This window comes from Dromiciops gliroides, chromosome 4 (assembly GCF_019393635.1).
Source record: "Dromiciops gliroides isolate mDroGli1 chromosome 4, mDroGli1.pri, whole genome shotgun sequence".
NCBI lineage: Eukaryota > Metazoa > Chordata > Mammalia > Microbiotheria > Microbiotheriidae > Dromiciops > Dromiciops gliroides.
Window position 1 is genome coordinate 261,306,951 of NC_057864.1, and position 24,515 is coordinate 261,331,465.

General features: G+C 39.5%; 1 protein-coding gene across 3 annotated transcripts in view; it reads left to right on the forward strand.

Annotated features, from left to right (window-relative positions):
• Positions 1-16,730, forward strand: part of RUNX2 (RUNX family transcription factor 2) — a 173,309-nt gene extending 156,579 nt beyond the window's left edge. For all 3 annotated transcript variants that reach the window (XM_043999540.1, XM_043999542.1, XM_043999541.1), the window contains one exon: positions 16,058-16,730. In XM_043999540.1, coding sequence (XP_043855475.1) covers positions 16,058-16,536 — 479 coding nt within the window. In that variant the 3' untranslated portion in view covers positions 16,537-16,730. The remainder of the gene's footprint in view (positions 1-16,057) is intronic.
• Positions 16,731-24,515: the final 7,785 nt, after the last annotated feature.

Here is a 24,515-nt window from a genome sequence, read left to right on the forward strand (position 1 = left end):
TTGAAAATGTCCATTCGTGGCAAGTATGCTACTTTAGCACTAGAAATAAACATTAAAGATTAAGCCCTTTAGTAGAAAGGGTGAGTGGGGATGGGGCAGGGGGAGTGAGAAAGGATGGTGGAATGTGGATTTGTGTGTTGAGGGGGGTGGTTCTTTTCTTTTTACCGTACTGGACCATTTGTTTATCTGTTGTAACAAGGAGAATTTCACTATTTGGGTTTGGCTGTTTGAAGGTTTTTGCCAAATGCTTAACAATCTGTAGGGTTTGATTTCTCTCTCTCGAAAAAAAAAAACACTTCGAGAACAAGGCTCCAAGAGTTTGTTTTTGTTTAAACCACTCAGAAGAGAAATCATCTCTTGTCCATTGTTAAAAGAGAGGTTTCAATCAAAGGGAAATTCTACATATTCTTAAATATACAAACAACTCTTTGAAAATGAAGCCAAATCAAACCCCAGAAAAGACTTTTTTTCTTTCTCTCTTTCTTTTTTTCCCCTTTTTTTTGCATGCAGAAGTTTTGAGTTAATTCTCTGTGCTGAGCATGAGTGGAAAAAACTCTCAGACTCTCAGAGGAACGAATCACCACTCTGCATTTGGAGACGGAAGTTACATAAAGAACATTGTCTCAGGGTTGCATTAAGACTTTCTAACATGATTTTAGGCTAAATCCTAGCAACAAAGGAAAAGAAAACTTTTCACAAATGAACAAAAACTTCATTTCTAGTATTTTCCTAGCAAGTGTAAATATTTTTAAAGGACTTTATAACTTTTAGGCTTAAATCCTAGCAACAATGGAAAAGAAAACTTTTCACAAATGAATGCAAATTTCATTTCTAGTATTTTTCCTAGCAAGTTTAAATATTTTTTTAAAAAAAGAAAAAAAAAGAAAACTAAACAAATAGCTACAACGAAAAAACTCAGTCACTTAACTGGAAAACTCTAATTTTAAAGAACATCAGATTGCTGATTTATTGTATCTTTTAAAAATATTAATTTACTGCTTGATAATTTATCTGGGTTGTCTCTTATTTTTCTAGTTGGAATATCCCTTATTTTCTAGAAAATGTGATCCTTTCCTCTATCAGTATAGATAAGAGAAGCTGATGAGTCAAGTCTAGTGGAAAGAACATGATGTTGGATTTCTAAAACCTTGAATTCTAGTCCCAGATCTGCCCCTTAATTAGCTTTGTGTCCTTGAGCTGGTCCTTTAACTTTTCCATGCTTCAGTCTCCTCATATGATTATGAAGCTAAATGAAAAACTTTTAAGTCCTTTGAAAAGTTAAAAATGCTAGCCTATCAAGTTATTGTTATTGTTAGTGATAAGAATGGTGATAGTGTTCAGTATGGGAAGCAAGGCACAAAACTCGGATGAAGAGAGTCATAGTAAGTCTGGGAGCATAACTTGGAATGAAACCAGACTCCAGGATTTATTCAGAGGCCACTAGTCACAGCAGAGCCATAGCTAGCAATTGTAGTGCACAGGGCAGTTCAGTTTTTTGATGAGGTTAGGGTAGAACTCTTAGGACACAATTTCATTGTTGTGACATATAGATCTCTAATCTAACACAGAACCACTGCAGGTCCTGGTAGCATTTCCCCAACTTTGGCACCTTGATCACTCTCCCCTAGTAATGGCTCTGGGTCAGAGTGGAACTAACTATAGGGAAAGAGACTTGTAGACATCAGGGCTAGTACAGCTACCAGAGGTTGAAAGCTGAAACAAGGCAAGCAAACCAGAGTCAGAGGAACTCAGGTGAGGTAGGACAGCAGATCTAACGAGGCATCATACTTATTTATCAATTCAACAATCATTTATCCATAACCCATACTGTACTAAGTAGTGAGGGGAAAAAATAAATAATACAGTCTTTGCCCTCAAGTAACTTAAAATCTAGTAAGGGAGATGAAGTATATGCACAATAGTAATAAATGACATTTATAGAGCTCTTTAATATTTGCAAAGAATTTTATAGAAATGTTATTTTAAAAATAACTATAGGGCACCTAGGTGGCACAGTGGAGTTAGGAGGACCTGAATTCAAATTTGGCTTAAGATATTTACTATCTGTATGACCCTGGGTAAGTCACTTAACCTTGACTGCTGCACAACAACAAAAAGATTTTAAAAACCCTGTAATACAAGGTACATAAACAAGGTATAAAATGCTTTACAAGTTCAGAGGGGGGGAGAAATTTCTTCTAGCTGAGGGGAAGGGTATCAAAGAAAGCTTCATAGGAAAGGTGGTATTTGAGTTGTGTCTTTAAGGAGAGATAGGATTTGTTAAATAGAGATAGAACAGAAAGAATTCTAGACAGAAAGATCAGTGAAGGATCAAGGTAGAGAGGCATAAGAGCATGTGTTTGAGAAATAATGAGTAGTACAGTTTTGTTGGAATATAGATATTCGGAGGGGAATAGTAAAAAAAAATAAGGCTGGATAGGTAGGCTGGTTCAAATATTAGGTGCAATAAGAGTGTGTGTATGTGTGTGTGTGTGTATACCTGGACCTGTACTATGTAAGGCACTGTACGGACAGACCTACAATAATAACAGATTTCTAGAGTTCTTTAAGATTTACAAAATCAGGGGGCAGCCTAGGTGGCACAGTGAATAAAGTACCAGCCCTGAGTTCAAATCCAGCCTCAGACACTTGACACTTACCAGCTGTGTGACCTTGGGCAAGCCACTTAACCCTCATTGCCCTGTTTAAAAAAAAAAAGATTTACAAAACAATTTCCTCACAACAATCCTGTGAAGAAGATGATACAACTATCATATCACTCCCATTTTACAGATTAAGAAACTGGCACTTGTGTATTTGAATGCTATATTTCTAACTCTGTGTCCAACAATATTCCCACCACACCACACTGTAGATAGAAATCTGAAGGATGGTATCATAAATCCAGAGGTTTCAGGGAGTCTCAGAGACCACCAGAACCTCATTTTACAGATGAAAGAAATGAGGCCTAAGGAAGTTAAGAGATTTGCCCAAGGCTACACAGCTAGAGCCTCAGAAGTGGGATTGAAATCCCAGATTCCTTCCCTTTACATTTTTTTTCTCTTTGAGGAATCTGTTCAGCAATAGGTAGCAGAAGTTGAGGCACAACACTTTGTATAAGATGAGACTGGAAGTCAGGAGCATAGACATCCATAGGAACTAAAGAGTAAAACAGGGTGTTGGAATTGAGGCCAAGCGTGATGCTAAGGCACCATTATGCACCAGTGGCAGGAAAGTGTTAATAGTGAAATAATTTACTGCTCAGTCAGAGAGCCTCCCTTATACTTATTGCTGGGACAGGAACCAAGCCCAGGGTCTTGAGATGAACATAGTTAAAATGGATGTACCTGGATAAGAGGGGAAGAAGATAGAGAAAAAGAAACAGTTTTGATGCTGAAGCAGATTCAGTTCTAGCTAAACTCTGTTTTACATTCTAAATTATTTTGGATTGAGTCAAGCTGATTCTATTGGAATGACCTTGGGGAGTCTGAATAAGATTGTTTGCCCCTAAAGTCTCCCTGGAGTTTGGAAGGCGTCTTGGGCAATCTGAGTGACTTTGCCTTAGGCTCAGTATGGACCAGAGTTCCTTGACTACTACACTGGGCTACTGGGCTTTTTGCTAAGAAGCTTGGAGAGGGTGGGGGGAATTGGGCAAAATGTGTGGGGTGTGGGACCTCTCTTTTTTACAGGCCCCCCCCACTGGATCTGCCTTATTCTAGACCAGGGCATTTGACTATAATTTAATTGTCCCCAAACAGAGAGTATTATGATCCCTACATAAACAGGTCAGAATGGTAACGCTTTTGGAAAGTGACAAGGTGATGCAATGGATAGATTGCTTGGGCTAGAGTCAGGCTGACTCATCTAGTGACGTGACCTTACTTACTAGCTCTATGAATCTGGTGTGCCTCAGTTTCCTCATCTATAAAATGATCTGGAGAAGAAAATGGCAAACCACTCTAGTATCTTTGCCAAGAAAACCCAGACACAACTGAAATGGCTGAACAACAACAAAACAAAAATGCATACTTCTTATAGGGGTTTTGTTTTTCTTTTCTTTTTTTTTCAAGGAAGGAAAGAAGAGGAAGGGAAACTCCGCCCCCCCCCCTTTTTTTTTGCGGGGCAATGAGGTTTAAGTGACTTGCCTAGGGTCACACAGCTAGTAAGTGTCAAGTGTCTGAGGCTGGATTTGAAATCAGGTCTGATGCTTCATCCATTGTGCCATCTAGCTGCCCGTAAATACTTTTTAATTGAAAAAAACTTAATGTAATTCAAGGCAGTGCTGAATTTTTATCATTATTTGTTACCTTAAATTTCCCCTTCCCACCTTGACAAGACATCTGTTTGGAGTGAAGAAGTTTTGAATCTTTGTAGGCCATGGTATGCAGTAGTTTATCTCTCATAGGAAAGCTAGATTTCATATAGAAGCAGAGAATGACTGACAATTACTGGGTTCTAATTCTCTTCCTATTTCTTCATTGGCCTTTTTTGTCCAGTCTTTTCAGTCATGTTCAACTCTTCATGAACCCATTTAAGGTTTTCTTGGCAAACATACTGGATGTTTCTGGATACTGCCATTTCTTTCTCCAACTCATTTAACAGATAAAGAAACTGAGGCAAACAGGGTTAAAGTGACTTGCCCAGAGGTCATACAGTTTGTAAGTGTCTGAGTCTGGATTTGAACTCAGGTCTTCCTGATTCTAGACTTGGCACTCTATGCACTTTATCACCTATCCAGTAAAACCCATTCATTGGCTTTTCTAGTTTAAATTAGGTCAATAGAAACCTACTGAAGCATACCCTATTAGCAAATTGATTTTATTATATCCTATAGAAGTATTCCATGATGGGGCAGCTAGGTGGCACAGTGGATAAAGCACTGGCCCTGGATTCAGGAGGACCTGAGTTCAAATCCAGCCTCAGACACTGGACACTTACTCGCTGTGTGACCCTCAGCAAGTCACTTAACCCCAATAGCCTCACCAAAAAAGAAGAAGAAGAAGTATTCCATGGAATTAATACATATTATTCAAAAGGTGAGATAGGTTGAGGAACAGAATCTTACTCTTGATGAGTCAGAAAATAAATGGCAAAGCCAGGATCAAAACTCAACAACTGAATGCTCAAGGTCATAGTATATCCTGCTAAACCACATGATGTTTATGATGGAATTTGGATTAGGAGTCAGAAAACTTGAATTCTAGTCCCTTCTGTACTCTTAACAGTTATTTGACCTTGGCCAAATCTCTCTCTCTTTTTTAAAAATTATTATTGTTTTTTTTTTTAAGTGAGGCAATTGGGGTTAAGTGACTTGCCGAGGGTCACACAGCTAGTAAGTGTTAAGTGTCTGAGGTCGGATTTGAACTCAGGTACTCCTGACTCCAGGGCTGATGCTCTATCCACTGTGCCACCTAGCTGCCCCAGCCAAATCTCTTAAATTCTGGTACTTCAGTCCTCTTTCCAGCACTAAACCTACAATGCTAAGATCTATAAACTGCAAAGACCAGCATCCCATTAGTCTACCTCACATTGTTGTGAGAATTAAATTCGATGTATCTGAAAGTGAATTAGAAACTCTTATGTACTATCTGGGCATGAGATTTTATCTCTAGTTTTCATTAGCTCCTCTTTCCTGAAGCAGGATTACCTAGGTTATAAGCATTAAGTGGCTGGAAATCTCTGACCAGCTGGGTGACCTTGGGAAAGTACCTTCGCCATTAAATTAAGAGGGTTGGACTAATTAATTCTGAGGGCTCTTCTAGACTTAAGGTTCTCTGGTCCTATGATTCAGAGTTCTGTTGATTAAGCAGTTCTTGTTTTGGTCCTGAGCTGTGATTTTATTGGTATAAAGAACTCCCAGAGAGGAAACTCCCTATATCCATACTGATCAGCAACTGTTCTAAGATTTATAGTCACAGACGGTTGCCAGGGACATGAAGAGGCTCAGTGACTTGCCCAAGGTGGCACAGCCAACCTGTGTCAGATCTGGCACTCTGAGGCCCTTATTTCTCCTTTATACCGATCGTATTCTCCTTTCCCCTTTCCCCCACCCCCTTCTCCCACCTCAATCATCTCATGTCCATGAGTCAAGACAATTCTGCACATGGTGTTTGGGTCAGGTCTCATCCTTTAAAAACTCCTGCTGTTGGAATCATGTCCATGAACACCTTCTTATCAGCCAAGCTTTGGTATACCATCTATAGCATCTCAACCAGCTCATAAATTTCCCCATTTAATATGGCCCCATTTACGACCAATACAGGCCGCAGGAAAATCTCAGGCTGTCCAGTCTGAATTCAGCCCTACTTGAAAGATTTACTTTAGCAACAATTTATCATTAAGTCGCAATTTTGAAAACAATCTTAATGGACCGCACATGTTATCAAATAAGAGTCAGTTCTCTATCTTCCATTTCCCCTGCTCTACTTTTTGCCTCCTCTCATTTTTTTTTTCTTTCTGTTAGGACTTCAGAAAAAGTTAATTATGCCACTGTAGGCAGATGCTATGACAGGAAGGCCTCCTCCTGATTTATGATAAGATTACTGATATTAAAACTGCTATTTTTAGCAAGGAAAGGAAAGACTCATTTACCTCTTTTCTCTATCTTTGCTTCTCCCTGTGTCTCTGTCTCTGTGTCTCTCTCTCTTTCTCCCCTTCCCTCTCTCTCCCCTTCCCTTTCTCATTCTGTGTTCGGGTAGCCATAAGTCATTAGTGGTTTTTAATTTTTCTAAAACATAAATACAGTCTGAAAGGGTGGATTTGTCTCCCCCCACTTTTTTCTTTCTTTTTCTTTTCCTTTCTTTTTTTCTTTCTTTCTTTCCTTCTTTTTTTTTTCTTTCTTACATTTGGCTAATCTGAAGAACGCAACCACATCTGAAGCCACTTGGCTCATTATGAATTTCATGGAAACTGATTCCCTGAAAGTGCTTCCATATGTGCGTTCCCAATATATCCGATCCTCTCTAAACGGGAGGACAAACTTGTGCATGGACTGGAAATGACTTCAGGATGTGACAGAGCAGTCAGATGACTACAGTGGCACCGTGTGTGGCCTCTCCTGAAAGACATGGTGTCCTGGGTGCTGGCTTCCGTCCTACAGTAGATCTGGTTTCAAAGACTATCGACCCTCCCCAGCTTTGTAAAAGTTCTTAATCAAGGACCAGAGAGGGTTACTCACTTTTCTCTTCTATTACCCCCATCCCAGTCTTTTTTCTCTCTTCACCCCTCTTACCCAACCGACCCTATCCCTCCCCTTTTCTCCTCAAAAAGGAAATATATTATTCCAACAGGATCCTCAGAGAAAGTTTGGGTGGGTTTAAGGAAAGGTTGAAGTTACTGAAAATTGCCAAGGGTTTTTTTTTCCTTTCTCCCAGTCTAGCATACTTTCTTAACTGTAGGATCAGATGGTCTTTCAGAATTTGCGAGTAAGCAGTGGAAAAGTACAATTCATGACGGCACTAGAAACAAATATTTATACTGGATAGTTGAGGCAGATTTTTTTTTCTCTTTTGAAAAAATGCAGGGTCTGCTAATCCAACTTTTCATTACTTTTGTTTGCTTTAGTAATTGGTTCAAAACGCTCCTTTTGGTGGTCCCTCTTTTTGTTAAGGACAACTTCAGGTGTAGCTCAGTATAGCCAAACTTTGACACTCAATAGCCACGTGACCTTGGGCAAGTCATTTAACCCCTCTGAGCCTTGGTTTTCTTATCAATTGATCAATGAACACAGATATAGTAAGTACCTATTCTGTGCCAGGAGCCATGCTAAGTGCTAAAGTCTCATTTTCTAAAAGAAGCTGTTCCGTCTCCTTGGTCTTAGTACCTTCCCTCTGAGATCATCTCCATTTTCTCCTGTCTGTATCTTATTTGTACACAGTTGTTTGCATGTCACCTCCTTTAATCTGTGAGTTTCTTGAGAGCAAGGACTGGGCCCCCCCCCCTTTTTATATCCTCGGCAGCTAGGTCAGTGCCAGGCACACAGTAGTTGCTTAATAAATGCTTATTGACATGATTGGGGGTACAAAGGAGGTTATATTCTATTTGGGAGGACAACATATGTAAATAAAAGCATACTCAGAACATATACTAAATACAAGGCAGTTTAGGGAGGAGTAAACTGGTAGCTGGGGGAATCAGGGAAGGATTTCATTATAAAATGGAGCTTAACAGTGAGAGACCAACCTCACTGGGTTATTGGGTTGTTGGGAGCCTCACGCTTTGTAAAGTTTAAAGTGCCAACTAAATGTCAGTTATTGTTATTATTAGTGTTATCCCCGACATTTCTCCAGATGTGTGCGAGGCGATGATTTGGAATTAACTATATTATAAAAGACCCTACCCTCCTTGAAAAGGCCTGAGATGGTAAAGTATGATCGCAGGAGAAAATAATGTTAGAGGAGGAAGAGACCTAGTTCAAGTAAGCTCCTGGTGGGCAAGAATTGTCTCACCTTTATACTTGTATCCCCCGTCTCCAACACAGTGCCTGGAATCTAGTTGGCACTTAATAAATGCTTCTTGATTGGTTTTCCTTAGTGGTAATATAGTCTTTTTAGTGATAGTGGGGAAGAGTAGGAAAAATGAGTGAAAATTTATATACCACGTTTATTCTCATTGTATAATGTTGGTTCATGCCTGTTAACCTGGTCTATAATGTTCTCCCTTCTTTGCTAGACGAAGGGAATATACAGCATGAGCAAAATTTCCTTGATGAGTTTCCACATTGTATATGTGGTAGATGGTTATAGAAACTACCCTCACTTGAATGAAGGACTCCTGGTGTAGAGGAATGGCAAATTTGGTTGGATTGGTGGAATACAGCCAGTTAATAAAGGGGTTTCTGAATGTTCCCAGAGTACTTTGTTCAGCCCTCTTTTCTTGACTGGAGTATTTGTTACCTTTCTGGGATTTATGAAATTGGGGTTTCCCTCCAGACTGGTGGGTGGGGGGATGGTTTGGTTTTAAGTTATCAGAGGATTAAATAATAATGATGTCACATATATTAGCACAATAAGTTTCAACAAGGCCTTTCCTCACAGTATATGAATGGCAACCTTTTTCTGTCTATTCATGATGTGTTTTTGCAAACTAGGCCTCTAAAGTAATCAACAGGACAGAACCCTGTAGATGCTGTTAAATATCTTTTACCAGACTCTTTCAACATACAATTCTATTATTTTCTTCATCCCAATTCAACAGAAGTTGGAGTCAGTGTGGGGTAATAGAAAGAGGACTGAATTGTCAGTCCAAAGATCTGTTTTCTAGGTCTTCTACACTGCCTCTATATGTGCTATGAAGAGGTTAATATAAAGTGTTCAGGCTTCATGTAAGTTTAATTCATCCATTAACTCCTTCCAATTAATAAGTCTGAGTAAAGCTTTGAAGTTAGCACCTCATAGAGGTAAAGGCTATAGAAATTTCTGTAACTCATCAGGAAAGGAGAGTTTTTTGTTTAATTTGGTTTGGTTTGGTTTTGGCTTTCTTTTTTTTTCCTCCACCTACCTCCTCAGAAAAAAATTGTGTGTGTGTGTGTGTGTGTGTGTGTGTGTGTGTGTGTGTGTGTATTTATATCTTCCATTGGTTGGGGAGCAGGAAGGAGAATGGTGGGGTGTTGGTGGTGAAGTGGTGACACAGGCCCTAAGCTGACAGCCCCAAGTTGACATGGCCAAGGAGGCTGTATGTGGCTACTCATTGGAAACTTGCAGTATTTTCATTCTAGAGTTCTCTTTTCCTTTTTCTATTCAACAATTTTCTTTTTTAATTGAGAACCTCCTATGTGACTAACCCTGGAAGAGGCAAAAAAGTATAAAACACAATCTTAGCCATCAAAGAGTTTATAACCTAGTTAGGTAGACAAGACATATATGTAATAAAAAAAATTGGTAAATGCAAAGTGCTTGTCATAGACAGCAGATAGTGTTGGCATTCAGAAGTTCTCCATCACTTCCCTTGAATTTTCTATACTCTGGCTCCTACTGTACTACCTCCTCCCTGCTGCTTCTGATGGATTGGAATAGAATGGGAAAACATTTATTAAACTCTTACTGTGTGCCAAGCACTGGGGGTGTTGCAAATAGAAAAACAAGGTGGTCTTTGCTCATGATCTAATGGAGGACACAACATTAAAACAACTATATACAAATGAGATATATGGAGCATTAATTGAGGGGGTATTCTCAGAGGGAAAGATTGATGAGGACTTAGAGAAGCATCTATTTGCTGGGACCTAGGATGACTTAGGAATAATAGACTTCTGTGAAGCCAGCTACCCTTAGGGAATGTCAGACCCTCAACCTTGCTCTCCTTTACTCACTGTCCTAAGCAACTGGGCAGACCAGAGTTAGCTCATTGTTAGTATAGGATGTGGCTTGAGAGAATTTCATAAGCTCCCAAATGTGTTCAACTTATGATTGGGGCATTTGTTAGGCACTGGAAAGCTCAGGTAAGTGAATTGCATTTAGGTAAACAATAGCTTTATAAGGTAACAAACAGATTTTTTTTTTTTAAAGCATACACATTCAGGAAGAGAACAGAACCAATAAAATCCCATTTGAAAAAAATCCCTACCAACTCTCCTTTGTAACTGACATCAACTATCCTTTGTAACATTGCCAACTAGCCTTTGAAATGAGATGATACCTTTTCAGTGGTACCCCCTGAAACACCCGAACCACTCCCATTGTCCAGAAAGGCCTCACTGTTTGTGTTCTGAGGAAAGCCTTTGCGGGAAGACAATGACAGAAGCATCTACTTGTATGGGATGCTCTGCCAGGGAACGTATACAATCCTTGCAGTCCTTACTTCATAGTGTTATTGTGAGGAAAGCCAACTTGAAAATACTCTAAGGGTAGTCACTTCTCCAGGTAGAATCTAAGTTCCTTGAGAGCAGGGACTGATTTTTATTTTTATCTTTGTGTAACTGGAGCCTAGCTCAGTGCCTGGTCCTGTAGCTGCCTTATAAATGTTCACTGAATGCTGATTCTTCAGCTTGGAAGATATTGCTCTGAATGAGGAATCTCTCTCAACCTGATGCACATGGGCAGCTCATCTCCAAAGTCTTATAAAATTGCCTGGGGCACCAAGAAGTTTTGAGGTCAGTTAGTCAACAAGCACTTATTGAACTCTTCTTGTCTGCCCAGCACTGCTCTCAGCATTAGAGATACAAAGAAAGGTGGGAAAACAGGTCTGCTCTCAAGGAATCTACTTTTTAATGTGGGGGACTACAAGGCAATATGGAGGTTTACAGAAGATATGTCCAGAGAAGAAGGGAAGGCGATCTGAAAGGGGAAGGCCCTAGCAGCCATAGTAATTCAGTCAGTATACATCAAAAGCAGGACACGAGGCCAGGTCTCCTGACTCCAAGGTCAGCCTTCTATCTATTACACTAAAGGAGTACTGTATAAATACAAGTTATTATTAATTATTGTTATGAATTATGGCTTGGTGGATAAGCAGCACACTTAAAACCTAATGAGCTCTAAGTTTGCCTCTGTTGAAGTCCTTGGCCATACTCCTCAAGCTTACCTGAGCTCTGGTTTAGGAAAGCTTAAAGGGGAAATTGGTGACATGGTACTCACTAGGACCCCCCAGGCCCATCTTCTTAGGAACTTTGGTTAAATAAGTGGAAAACATTCTTATTTCACTTTAGCTGATGTGATGGCAAATTGAATTTTCAGCACCTGGTGGCTTAAAAAAAATAACAACAATGCAAAGACATCCCTAAAGGGTTAGGGGCATGAGGAATGACTGAATGAGTCAAGATACACTGGCCAAGTAGCCCAAGAAGGGAGCTAAAGCCTGGGAGTTCAGATGAAAAACTCAGTGATTGGAAGTACAGAGACAGACGTATTCAATAAAGGAAAATGTAATTAAAGTATCTGCTTCTGCAGTAATTATCATAAATAAACGGAAGGCTCAGAAAGCCTTTGCATTTTTTTTTAAAGCATACTGTGCACCTCAAGGGTTGGATTTTTCCCCTGCAACAGATTATTTTAAATGATCTCAGGTTGCACGTTGGAAAGTTGTTAAAACTTCCTCACACAGAAGACATATGCAAAAGTTTAGGAAACATTTCTTTGGTAACGTACCAATAAGTTAAAATGACTAAGCAAATTCCAGCAAATTGCATTGTTTGTAAGTTATAAAATTATCCCATAATCCTTTTAAAGTCCACATCAAGTTGCTGTGCCCAGAAGGAGTTAATCCTCGAGACATTACAGTCTGTAATAACTGGAAGTGATTGGCCAAAGTGCCGTAAACCTGGCGGAAATTTGTTGCATTGTTTTCCATAAACCACAACCAGAGCTCATTAATTGAAAAATGAATGTCAACTGGCATTAGCTGGCATCCATAAACCAAAAGGCGCAGTGACCCTGGCATGTGATGGGTTGTAAAAACATCAGCAAAATGGTAACAGGTAAAAGAAGTAGGGGGAGGAAAGGAAGGGGGAGGGGGGAATGTGAATTCAAAACCATCTTAGAACTTACTGGCAAACTCCCAAATATGGAGCTTTAATGAGACTTCTGCATCAAAATAAATGAAACCACATGGAATTTTAATTATTACTACAGTATTTTAAATACAAACACACAAGAGGAGTATTCTCTGCTTTAAACAGTCTATCTTGTGTGAACTCTGTGGCCCAGTGGGGAAGACATCGACGTTATGAATGTGACTTCATTTCTGTTTTAAATTGCTAATGCTGTTCAGGCTTTTCTTACATGATCTAAGAATTGAACTTGATGTATGCAGGAGTTTGCCCAAAAGTCTAGGCTGAGCCAGCTACAAGTTCAGTTCACCTACATACTTTGAGATGAAAATGTTTTGGCTTAACAGTAACTGTGGTTTATATTCATTGCCTGCATTGTGCAACCTTCTACATAATCGTGGGGTGGGGGGTGGGGGGCAGTGTGAACAAAATCCACTTCAACTCCCCTACACTTCCATCTCTGCCTCTGGGCATCAGTTGAACATTTTGAGCAAGTCACCCCAGGAGCATTCACTACTTACCCTCCAGCTTTTAACCTCCCTTTTTCTTGGTTCTGTGTGTCGAAGAAAGGGGCACGTGTAGGGCCAACAGAGTGAGGGAATCTGGAGTCAGCTCAGGGGGATGTAGTTGAGCCAGAACTGGTTTGTCATCCTGAAGGTATTTATTTCTGGTTGCCGAAGCTGTCTGCCATTTTTTATCCTTGACCTGTGGGCCCATAGTTTTGCTTAGAGTGGGTCGTGAGGATGGGAAAGTATGGGCACTTCTGTCACTATGGCCAGTTCTGTCCTCCTTTCTTTGCCCTTGGAGCTCTCATGCTTTTGACTTCTACCCATGGCTCTCTTCTACCAACCAATAGAGAAAGGCAGACTGCTGAGTTAATCAGTTAATTAATTGGCTCTGCTAGTCTGCTTGATTTGCTTAATGTGAGAGAAAGGCAGGTTAGCAGGCTCTGTTTAGATGGTTTATGCTTCACAGATCCAGATTCAGGTTATAGAGCATAGTACTGCTATTTTGTGATACAACCCAATTCTCTTCATTAAAGACATTGAATCCAATCCAATAAATGTTTATTAAGGATCTACTATGTGAAAGGCATTGAGTGAGCTAGGTGCTTGGGATAAAAACAAACAGAACCTGCCTTTAACAAACTTTTATTGTTGTTCAGTTGTGTCCAACTCTTTGTGAACACATTTGGGGTTTTCTTGGCAAAGATACTGGAGTGGTTTGCCATTTTCTTCTCCAGTTCATTTTACAGATAAGGAATTGAGGCAAACAGGGTTAAGTGACTTGCCCAGGGTCACACAGCTAATAAGTGTCTGAGGCCTAGTGATGAGTCTTCCTGACTTCAGGCTTGTCATTTTATCCACTATTCCCCCTAACTACCCATACATTCCAAAATAGAACTCTCCACATTTAAGACATTCTCAGTGTTTCCTAGGAGAGTGAAATTAAAAAAAAAAAAAGTCAGGGTAAATTCTTACTTGCCAATGCCTTTAAAATTAATAAAGACTTTTCCAGGTCCCTAACAACTATAGAGCAGGCAGACATATGAGGCTAAATAGTTAGTTAAAGTACTTGTAACTTAAGAGGGCTTAAGTTTGGGGGCAGCTAGGTGGCACAGTGGATAAAGCACCAGCCCTGGATTCAGGAGGACCTGAGTTCAAATCTGGCCTCAGACACTTGACACTTACTAGCTGTGTGACCCTGGGCAAGTCACTTAACCCCCGTTGCCCCACTAAAAAAAAAAAAGAGGGCTTAAGTTTGGAGGACTGGAGTTAACTGTACAAGTAAGAACAAGCATGCCTTTTAAAAGATTATCACTAGGGATTTTTGGTGTCAATTTTAGCCAATTCAGGAAGTTACTTTCTTAATGAAATGGTCTAAAACTTTGATTTCCTCTGTTAAGTACCAGTGTTGCCTATTGAGTGGTACCTTTAGAAGACAAAAGACATTAAATTTTAGAGAGAAAATTCTGAGTACAGGTTATGGGCACAAATCTAATCTAAATTCCCAGTTAGGGGGCAGCTACGTGGCACAGTGGATAAAGAACCGGCCCTGTATTCAGAAGGACCTGAGTTCAAATCCAGACTCAGACTCCTGACACTTACTTGTTGTGTGACCCTGGGCAAATCACTTAACCCTAAGTGCCCAGAAAGAAAGAAAGAAAGAAAGAAAGAAAGAAAGAAAGAAAGAAAGAAAGAAAGAAAGAAAGAAAGAAAGAAAGAAAGAAAAGTGTCCTTGGTGAAACAATAAATATTATTAAAATGAATGAATGGATAAATGAATAAATAAATAAATTCCAAGTTAACATGAAGTGAAGCCATTTCTGCAGGATGGGATTTGAGTCATCTCTTAGATGAGGTGTAAGTTGGGTCCTCTCCTTCTCCATCTGCCACCTATTGCAGCACAAAAGCCATTGTTACAGCTCGTACAAGTCAGGCCCACTCATCACAGACCAGAAGCTGAAGTTTGGTGAGATCAAAGGCATTCAGCTCTTCACCCTCCAAGTTGATCTTTGATCTATTCAATTTAATATGGGAATTTCTTGGTGGAGGTTCTGAGAAGAATCTCTTAGCCCCCCTCCCCCTCCCCCATTAGAGATATATCCTCTAGAATCACAGAATATGAGAGTTAGAAGGAACCTTAGCAGTAATTAGATTCAGCCCCTCATTGTACAGGAGAAGAAACTGAAGCCCAAAGATAAGTTATTTGTCTGAGGCCCCCATATGAAAATAATAACAATCATTATAACAGCTGACATATATAGAGTGCTTTAAAATTTGCAAAGCATTTTACATACATCATCTCATTTGGTCTTCATGAACATCCATTTTAGAGATGAGGAAACTGAGTCTCACAGAGGTTAAATGAATTGCCCATGATAACTCTAGGTAGTAGGTATCTGAGGCAGGATTTCAACCCAGGTCTTTTCTGACACTTCACATTACACTATGCCATGATAAGTAAGGGAGTCTATGAGTTTATTGAGTTCTAGTACAACTTTTATTTAGCATTACATATACTTTAAAATGAGAATATCTTCCCCAAAACCCCACAACTTGCCAAGTGTTGACTAAAGATCACAGGATCATATTGGGTAATTTCATTTCAGCATGGTTCAATTTGGAGGCCCTGCCGCCTGTTCGACATTAATAGCAAAATGACAAATGTTGGACTTAATCATTCATTTCTGTACCATAATGCAGAAAATGATGTGCTTTTTGTTAGCAAACATTTAACTGTTTCTGGAATTCAGTGAAACTCTGAAATGCATTCAGAAAGAGGAGGTTGAAGAAAACTCAGAATACAGTGTTGGAGTTTGCCCTTGTGAGACAGCTTATGGATTTTTTTTTGGTTGTTGTTCTAAGTGCTTTGGGGATGAAAAGAATTTATTGATAAATGTTGTAATACCCACAAGTGACCTATCCTTTTGAAGATGTATTTGTGAATCACGGTTCCTTTGGGGGAAATGATAGTTATGTCATTCTCTTTTTTTTTCCTTAAAAAATTTTTACAGAATTATTTTAATTGATATTTACAGATTTTCCCCCCATCTTTTGTTATAATTTTTAGGTGCTTCAGAACTGGGCCCCTTTTCAGATCCCAGGCAGTTCACAAGTATTTCATCCCTCACTGAGAGCCGCTTCTCCAACCCACGAATGCACTATCCAGCCACCTTTACTTACACACCGCCCGTCACCTCAGGCATGTCCCTCGGTATGTCCGCAACCACTCACTACCACACCTACTTGCCGCCACCCTACCCTGGCTCTTCCCAAAACCAAAGTGGACCCTTCCAGACCAGCAGCACTCCATATCTCTACTATGGCACTTCATCAGGATCCTACCAGTTCCCCATGGTGCCTGGGGGAGACCGCTCTCCTTCCAGAATGCTTCCGCCATGTACCACCACCTCGAATGGCAGCACGCTATTAAATCCCAACTTGCCCAACCAGAATGATGGTGTTGACGCTGATGGAAGCCACAGCAGTTCTCCAACTGTTTTGAATTCTAGTGGCAGAATGGATGAGTCTGTTTGGCGGCCATATTGAAATATCTCCGACAGTGGCCCAAGTACCTGCGAGCCACCCCCCCCCACCAACAAAAACCAAGATACTTTACAAAACCATATAGATATGCACACACATACATACACATATGTGTACACATACAGTACATGTATGTGACAGAGACACAAAACACGGTGCACATGTGTGTATTGTACATGCACACATACACATATACGTAGTGTATTGCCCACATATACACTATGTATATTGTGCCTGTACACACATACACACGTATATGTAATACATCCACACATATATGTATGTGTGTCTAGGTATAGATCTATACATACATCTATACCTAGATACACATACATATATGTGTATGTGTGTACGTGTGTACATGTTTATATGTGTGGATATGTGTATATATGTATATAAGGGTGTATATATACATATATACATGTGTGTGTGTATATATGCTATCTATAAAGTGCCTGTTTTTTAAAAGAGTTTTCACTCACTAAGTCATGTTGTTTATAATTGTTACAAGAATACATGATGCCAGGAGGAAAAAGGCCAAGCAGTATCCTCCATAGTTGAGTTTCAGATTATGTGAATCCCAGCACATTCAATGCTTTTGAAACAGCTACCATTGTTTTCCTTCTATTTAAGACATACTTTTGCATACCAACAAACAAAATTTTTTGTTGAGTTTTGTTTTGTTTTGTTTTTTTGTTGCTGTTGTTTGGACTTTTCATGAATCATCTGTTCTTGTGCCAATTCAGAGAGGTGGACTCCAGGTATTAGGAGGAAAAAGGGGCAATGGCGCTCCCTCTGTGTGCTTGAAACTTTACAAACCCTCCATGTATGGTGAAGGCCATATGAGGTATTGGACCAGTGGATCCGGCCAGTGCATTTTCCAATCCAGCTTACAAAGTTGGTGTACATGCACATAAAGGAAATAGGTAGAATGAGAGCTTCCATTCAACTCTTAGGCTATTCCTAATAGATGTTGCCAACTTCTCTTAAATTTGTTGCAGATGAACAACTGAATTTTTTTTTTTTTGGTTCACATCTTTTTTTCTACATTAAAAAATTACTCTTCTCATTACTAGTCGCAATGGGTAATCTTAGTGGGTTTTTTTGGCCTTTTTTCCAGTTAACCAAAAAGACCTCCCTCTCAATGAAACTGTTTCCATTTTTTATGCAAAAAAAAAAAATTAAAATGGCAATACCTTCTTCTAGCCATAAGGGTATAGATAGTGTTTGTGTTTGGCTGTGTGTTATTATTTGTTTTCTTTTTCTTTTTTTTAAATTATGAATATGTGTAAAATCTGAGGTTTCTTGCTGATGTGGATGGTCATATAACTTTAAAGAAATATTTATAATTATTTAATGACATTTGGACCCTTTAAACATTTCTTAGTGTATTGCTATGTTGACTTCGGTCTCTAAAAGTGCTTTTTTATTAAATAACAAAATTTCTTCAGTGGGCTATAGCCATACCTGAAACATTGCTAAGCAATTTCAGTTTGTCCAGGTGTAATGTGATTTCTAAAATGCTTTCATCCCCAAGTATTTTGGATGTAGCATATTTTTGTGATGTATGAAGGAAGCGTTTTGTTTAATTCAATTAGATCTTTGGTTACCTTCAACACAGTTTGCCTTTTTAAGCAATAAAGATTAGGGAGTGAAAAAACAACCTTTTAGCTTTATCACTTATGTCACCCTTCATCAGCATGAAATGCTGGAGTGATGTGGTTTCTTAACTTCTTTCAACTGGAAATGATTCTTGTCACATTAAAGAGACAAGTACAAGTAAATCATTGAACTGCAGGAAAAAAAAATGTTCTGTGGTTTCAGAGTTCTGCAAAACTCCAATCTCCAAGCTTCATACTGAAGATGCAAGTCACCTTAAAGCCACATACGTGGATAAAAGCCTTTATCGATCAGGATATACAACAGTCCAGGGAAGCCAAATTGCACCTGGTTTTCTTAATCAATCAGCTTTACCAGTCCCAAAACTGGGGGAGACCAAGTCTACTCTGCCCAGGGCCCGGCTCCTGGCAACCTGCCATTTTATTTACATTTACAGGAGTAGATCTCGGCCATCTTTTGTCCTAAGCAGGAAGGTTGGCTTGAATAGAAGGCAAGTCTCAGCAGGTAGCCTGACTGAGAGGGAACACAGCATGTTAGGACCTGTAGTCTTTGAAATTGTAGTTCTTCATATAAAGAGTAAATCAAGGTGTTTAGGGACTACACTGGAGAGGAATTCGGGCTATACCTGCCCTTTGGGATGCACTTTTACCACTCCTACAGTCAAAAGACCGTCAGTCCTCATAATAATGTGAGGCCATGTCATGTAATGACAACAGGTTTATTCTTAGCCAAAAACTGCAGGATAAGTTTAATATCGTTACCATAGAGAGACCCAAATTTAAATTCTGAACCCCACCTTCCCCAGCAAATTGTGTCGAAAGATTCCCTTTTCCCCTACTATTGCCCCAAACACTCTTGTTCTTCCACATGGAGTAGAAGCTCATGTTGTGGACTTCCCATTCCCATCCAGGCTGAGTGGCAGTGGGGCCTGTGGGTGATGGTTACATTCTGTTCCTACCATTCAACCTAGCTCCTAAAGAAAATCAAGGGGGAAAAAAAATCTTTGCCTTCTAAAGGTTGTGTACTAAGTATGCTTAGATATATAAGCTACTTTCCTATTTCTTAGGTTTTCCTTTAAAGATGGAAGCTGTAATTGATACTATTTATTGTTGGTCTGTGGCAGCTTGAAGCATGCCGCTGCCCATTATTTGTAAGTGTAAAGTATGTGTGTTGGTTTCAGCAGCACTTAAAAAAGCCAGTGTCTGGTTACACATTTCAATGTTAATTAATCGAGAGGAAGATGTTACCGCCAGTGCCAGCTGTAGCCTATTTAATTAAAAAAAGGTACTATATTTGTACGTTATTTTTTATGCAGAAAAGGGCTTTTTTAAAAGATTACTGTACACATATTAAGTGATTTTTTTAGGGATGCTTTTGTGTTGAAATGTTGTTATAGTGGCTGCAGGCAGCAACCCAGAAACACTTTAAAATAAAGATACTTTTTTCTTTTGGTAAAATTCAAGCACTTCATTTTTTTCTTTTTTCTTTTTCTTTTTTTGAGAGGGGGTTAATTCCCACTTCTTAGACCAGATTCTGCATTTTTGTTGTTTTAAAGTCTCTTTTCCCTGCTTTGTTGCATGTGTGGTTTTTTTTGTTTGTTTTTGTTTTTTGACAGGACCATAAATTTGCATTGGGGGATGTACTTGATTTTCATTTTCAAGGAAGGGGGAAAAAAGGAAAAAGTCTTCCTATCTGTTTAATCCTATGGAATCAAGTACCATTCAGATGGAGCAGGCCTGAAGGAGATGTGTTTTCCTCAGGGCTAAAATAGCACAGTACTGTAGGCAGCTGAAATGTTGGCAGAGTTTATCGAGTGACCAACAAAGCTTAACCTACATCAATCTCTGGATGTCCCAGTTGTCTCACAAATCTTACCTATGTCACAGATCCAAAACAGGTGCCACAATTCTTCTTGTAAATTGACAGAATGTCATCTAACTAGTCCCTGTAGACTTTCAACAGACCAACTATTGTTTGCTCTTTAGTCTGCATCAGGCCAGCACCCTTTAAAACGTGCAGAGAAATGTAAGCCATTAGAGACACAGCTCAAGTGAGGAGAGGTGATATATGCACTGGTTCACAAGAGTTCATTCCCATCTCGATTGGTAAGGCCCATTCCAGAATCTAGGTTAACTCTACTGACCACAAAACTTTTTCAAAAGCAATAATTACTCCAACATTAAAGAAAACTATCAACCAAAAGACCAGTCTTCTGAACCTTGAATTTGTTATTTTAAAATAGAATTCATTTTGTTTTAACATTTTCTTTGTGAGAATTTTTAGATGTTTTGTTTACTTCATGTTTACAGATAACTGTTTGCTTGTTTAGTGCAGTATGTCTAATTATATCAGCCAAAAAACATACTTTACAGTAATTTTTTAGGTATTATGAATGAATTCCCATTTTTTTTCTGGATTTGCTTCACAATTCCTGGTTGCTGGTGGAACAAAGATATTTGTAGCATTATGTGTAAATACATGCTTTTTATTTTTATTTTTTCCCCAATTGCTGTTGCGCTTTCTGTGCACATATTGTACAAATTCTGCTTTATGCGAGAGATCACAATTGTGGATGAGTTTACTTTTAACTTCAAAGGGACTATTTGTATTGTATGTTGCAACTGTAAATTGAATTGTTTGGCATTTTTCTCATGATTGTAATATTAAGTTGATATTTGGATTTCATTTTCAATAAAATGGCTTTTTTTGTTTTGTTTTGTTACTTGTGTGTTTCAGACTTTTCTCTTTACCCTCTCTTCTAGTCTTTTTTCAAGTATTTACCCCTACCTCTGCCTCCACCTGGTTGAATATTTTCACATGGACTTACAACATACCAAGGCCCAAAGGAGAGTACAAATCCTGAATAACCAGTGAGAGAAGGAATTTGGGAAGGAGCTCTCTTCCTGTCTGGCCCTGTGCCTAGAGACAGATGGGAGAAGAATCTACCCATGAGTTTCATTTCCCTTTCATCTAGTAAGAGAGACTGCTATGGTATAAGCACAAGATTTGGAGTCAGAAGATGTGGGTTCCAATTCTGGCTGTTTCTTACTATATCTTATATAACTGTTGGGCCTCTCTTACCTTATCTGTAAAAAAAAAAAAAAAAAGGAAAGGTATTAGATGATTTCTAAGGATCTTTCCAGCTCTAATCCCCATGATCTTTGGCTTCTAACCTTGGATAGAGCTACTTATGGATTTTTGTTGTGGTTGTTCAGTCATTTTCCACTCTTCATGACCACTTTTGGGGTTTTCTTGGCAGATATACTAGAGTGGTTTGCCATTCCCTTCTCCAGCTCATTTTCCAGATGAGGAAAGTGAGGCAAACAGGGTTGAGTGACTTGCCCAGGGTCACATAGCTAGTAAGTGTCTGAGGCTGGATTTGAACTCATGAAGATGAGACTTCCTGACTTCAAGCCCAGCACTCTATCCACTGTACCACCTAGCTGCCTGCCAAATTAGCTCCATGTATAGGGGACATGGTTAGTCCTTATCGAAATTCTCATGCCAGCAAGTTAGCTGCTTACCCCAAATCAGATGGGTCTGGGGAAGAATTGGAAATTTGACATTTGTTTCTGATCCTCTTCTTCTCATATCTTATTTTTCCTAATCCTGAAAAATGAAGACCAATCAGATTTCAAGAAATGAAACAGAGTTTGGTCAGCGAACTCCCATCCCAGAAAGGGTGTATTGGTGATTATACCTCCTTGAGTTTGGATCTCCTAGAACAGGGGCTCTATGGAGTTTATGTGTAGATTTTAGGGGATCCATGAACTTGCATGAGAAAAAAAATATCTTTATTTTCATTAAGTTTTGACATTTAGCATTTCCTTCAGTCATTTAAAAATTTTATTCTGAGAAGGGGTCCACAGACTTCACCAGACTGCCAAAGCAGTCCATGACACCCAAAAGGTTGAGTCCCTGTCCTATCATGACTGTCCCCTCTAGAATAAATAGTCACTGAGGCCCACCTGTGTTGAGCCCCCCGATCCCCTGTTTTTCAGAGGGCTTTCTTTAGGCCACCTGTTTTCTGTTCCTTTTGGCTTACCACACTCCTATAAAGAAGGCCACAGGAAACTGTGGTGCAGAGAAACTATAGAATTTGCTCCAGTTCACACATAGCAGACTAAAAGTAAGATGTCCCCTTTTAAGGTTTTGACCTAGTGTTCTCAAGAGTGTTTATAAGAACAAGAATTTCTAAGGGTAGGAACATCTTAGGACACCTCCACTGAGACTTGAGCTGACGTCTGTCACCTGTTTCTCGCTCTTAAAGGATAGTAAGAAAAAAAATAAAGGACCAAAACCCACCCAAAACAAATTCAACACCATTACACTTCTGGTCAGAATTGCTTCAGCAATAGCTATTCCATTTTAAAGGGATGATGTAATTTGGGGTTAGACTTTGCTTGTGCCCTTAACTTTTCCTCTGATAACAGTACATGTCCCCTTATATTCCATTTTACAAATCTTATCTGACCATATGGTGTTGTAGAAAGGAGGATACCCATAATAAGTCCTGGTTTTGTCAGTAACTCCCCAAATGACCCTCGTTGGGCAAGCCAATAACTTATTTATGACCAAGTCAAAAGACTTGTTTGGGCCTTAATTTCCCCATCTATAAAAGAAGATGGCTTAGGGGCAGCTAGGTGGTGCAGTGGATAAAGCACCAGCCCTGGATTCAGGACTCCCTGAGTTCAAATCCGGCCTCAGACACTTGACACTTAACTAGCTGTGTGACCCTGGGCAAGTCACTTAACCCTCATTGCCCTGCAAAAAAACAAAAACAAAACCAAAAAACAAACAAACAAACAAAAAAGAAGATGGCTTAGGCTTAGAGCATGATGGTAGCGTCAAATTCAAATAGGAACAGCACTTTGCTGCCTACATATTGACTTAGAAAACCACAAACCAACATTATTTATGTTGTATTTTTATTTCTTTTGTTAAACATTCCCAATTACATTTTAATCTGGTTCAAATGGCAAAAGTTTTGTGGGCCTGCCAATTTGACACCCTTTGGCCACTAGACTTGGAATCTGGAAGACCTGGGTTCAAATACCCCACCCCCCCCAGACATTTTACTAGCTGTGTGATCCTAGGCAAGTCACTTAAATCTCACTCAAGCTCAGTTTCCTGATCTGTAAGAAGAAGGGGCTGAATTGGGATTGCTTCTAAAATTCCTTTCAGCTCTAAGTATTCTATGATCCTAATAGGTAAATTACAAGGTCCTTTCTGACTCTGACAGGCTGGGGATCAGGGCCTTAATTACAACTATAATGAGAACATGGAATTGGAGTGATATACCTGCTGTCTAAGGCAATGAAATAGAATGGCTAGCTAGGAAATTGGAATTACAACCATAAAATAATCATCTGAATTCCATCACAAAGATAAGAACTTTCATATAATACAATAGTAATAACATCACCTTATGTTTCTGTAGAACTTCCAGGTTTGCTGAGTGCTTTACACATATTTGTCTTGTCTTCTTTGATGCCCCCCCTTAAGTGATAGCTGTATTATCTATCTTTTCAAAGATTTTTGTAAATTCAGTGAATCTCCAAGTCTAATTTACCTTGAGGTTTATACCCTGTGTAGAGAGAAGCCTCTCTCTCTCTCTCTCTCTCTCTCTCTCTCTCTCTCTCTCTCTCTCTCTCTCTCTCTCTCTCTCACTCTTTCTCTCAGGCTCACTATACTCTCAGCAAATGAAGAACAAAGCTGGGTGGCCTGGTTTAAACTCCTGTTTGGCCTGGTGAGGGGGAACAATGATTTTGCCTACATCCAACATGGCCACTGTCCTTCTCGCTAAAAATAATAGATTAGAGGAGAAAGAAATACAATCATTGTTGTTGATCCCACCATCCCTTCCCCCAGCCTTCCCTCCCAAATATTTAATCATCAGATATTTCTGTGTGAGTGGGTGTTTCCTGTTCACTCAATCCCAGCCGAGACTTAGGCTAATAAACACCTCAGCTTTCTGTCTCAGAGTTTATTTGGCCTGGGAAATGGGTATTACCATGTAAACAGGAAGCCCCCTGAAGTTATTATCTACAGATGCTGTTGAAGAGTCACATGTTTGTATTTATGGGAGCTGAAAACAGTCTGGAGGAGGTGGGGGAAGCCCTCAGTCACAGACAGATAATGTATGCTGGTCTCACGGATCCTTGCGATCTCTCTTTCTCTTTCTCTCTCTCTCTCTCTCTCTCTCTCTCTCTCTCTCTCTCTCTCTCTCTCTCTCTCTCTCTCTCTCTCTCTCTCTCTCTCTCTCCTCCCTCAGCTTCTTGGAAGTGAATCCTTAAGTCTAGAGATCCATTGCCAAAAACCAGATGGGAAATATACATTCTGGGCTATAGAATTCCGGCAAA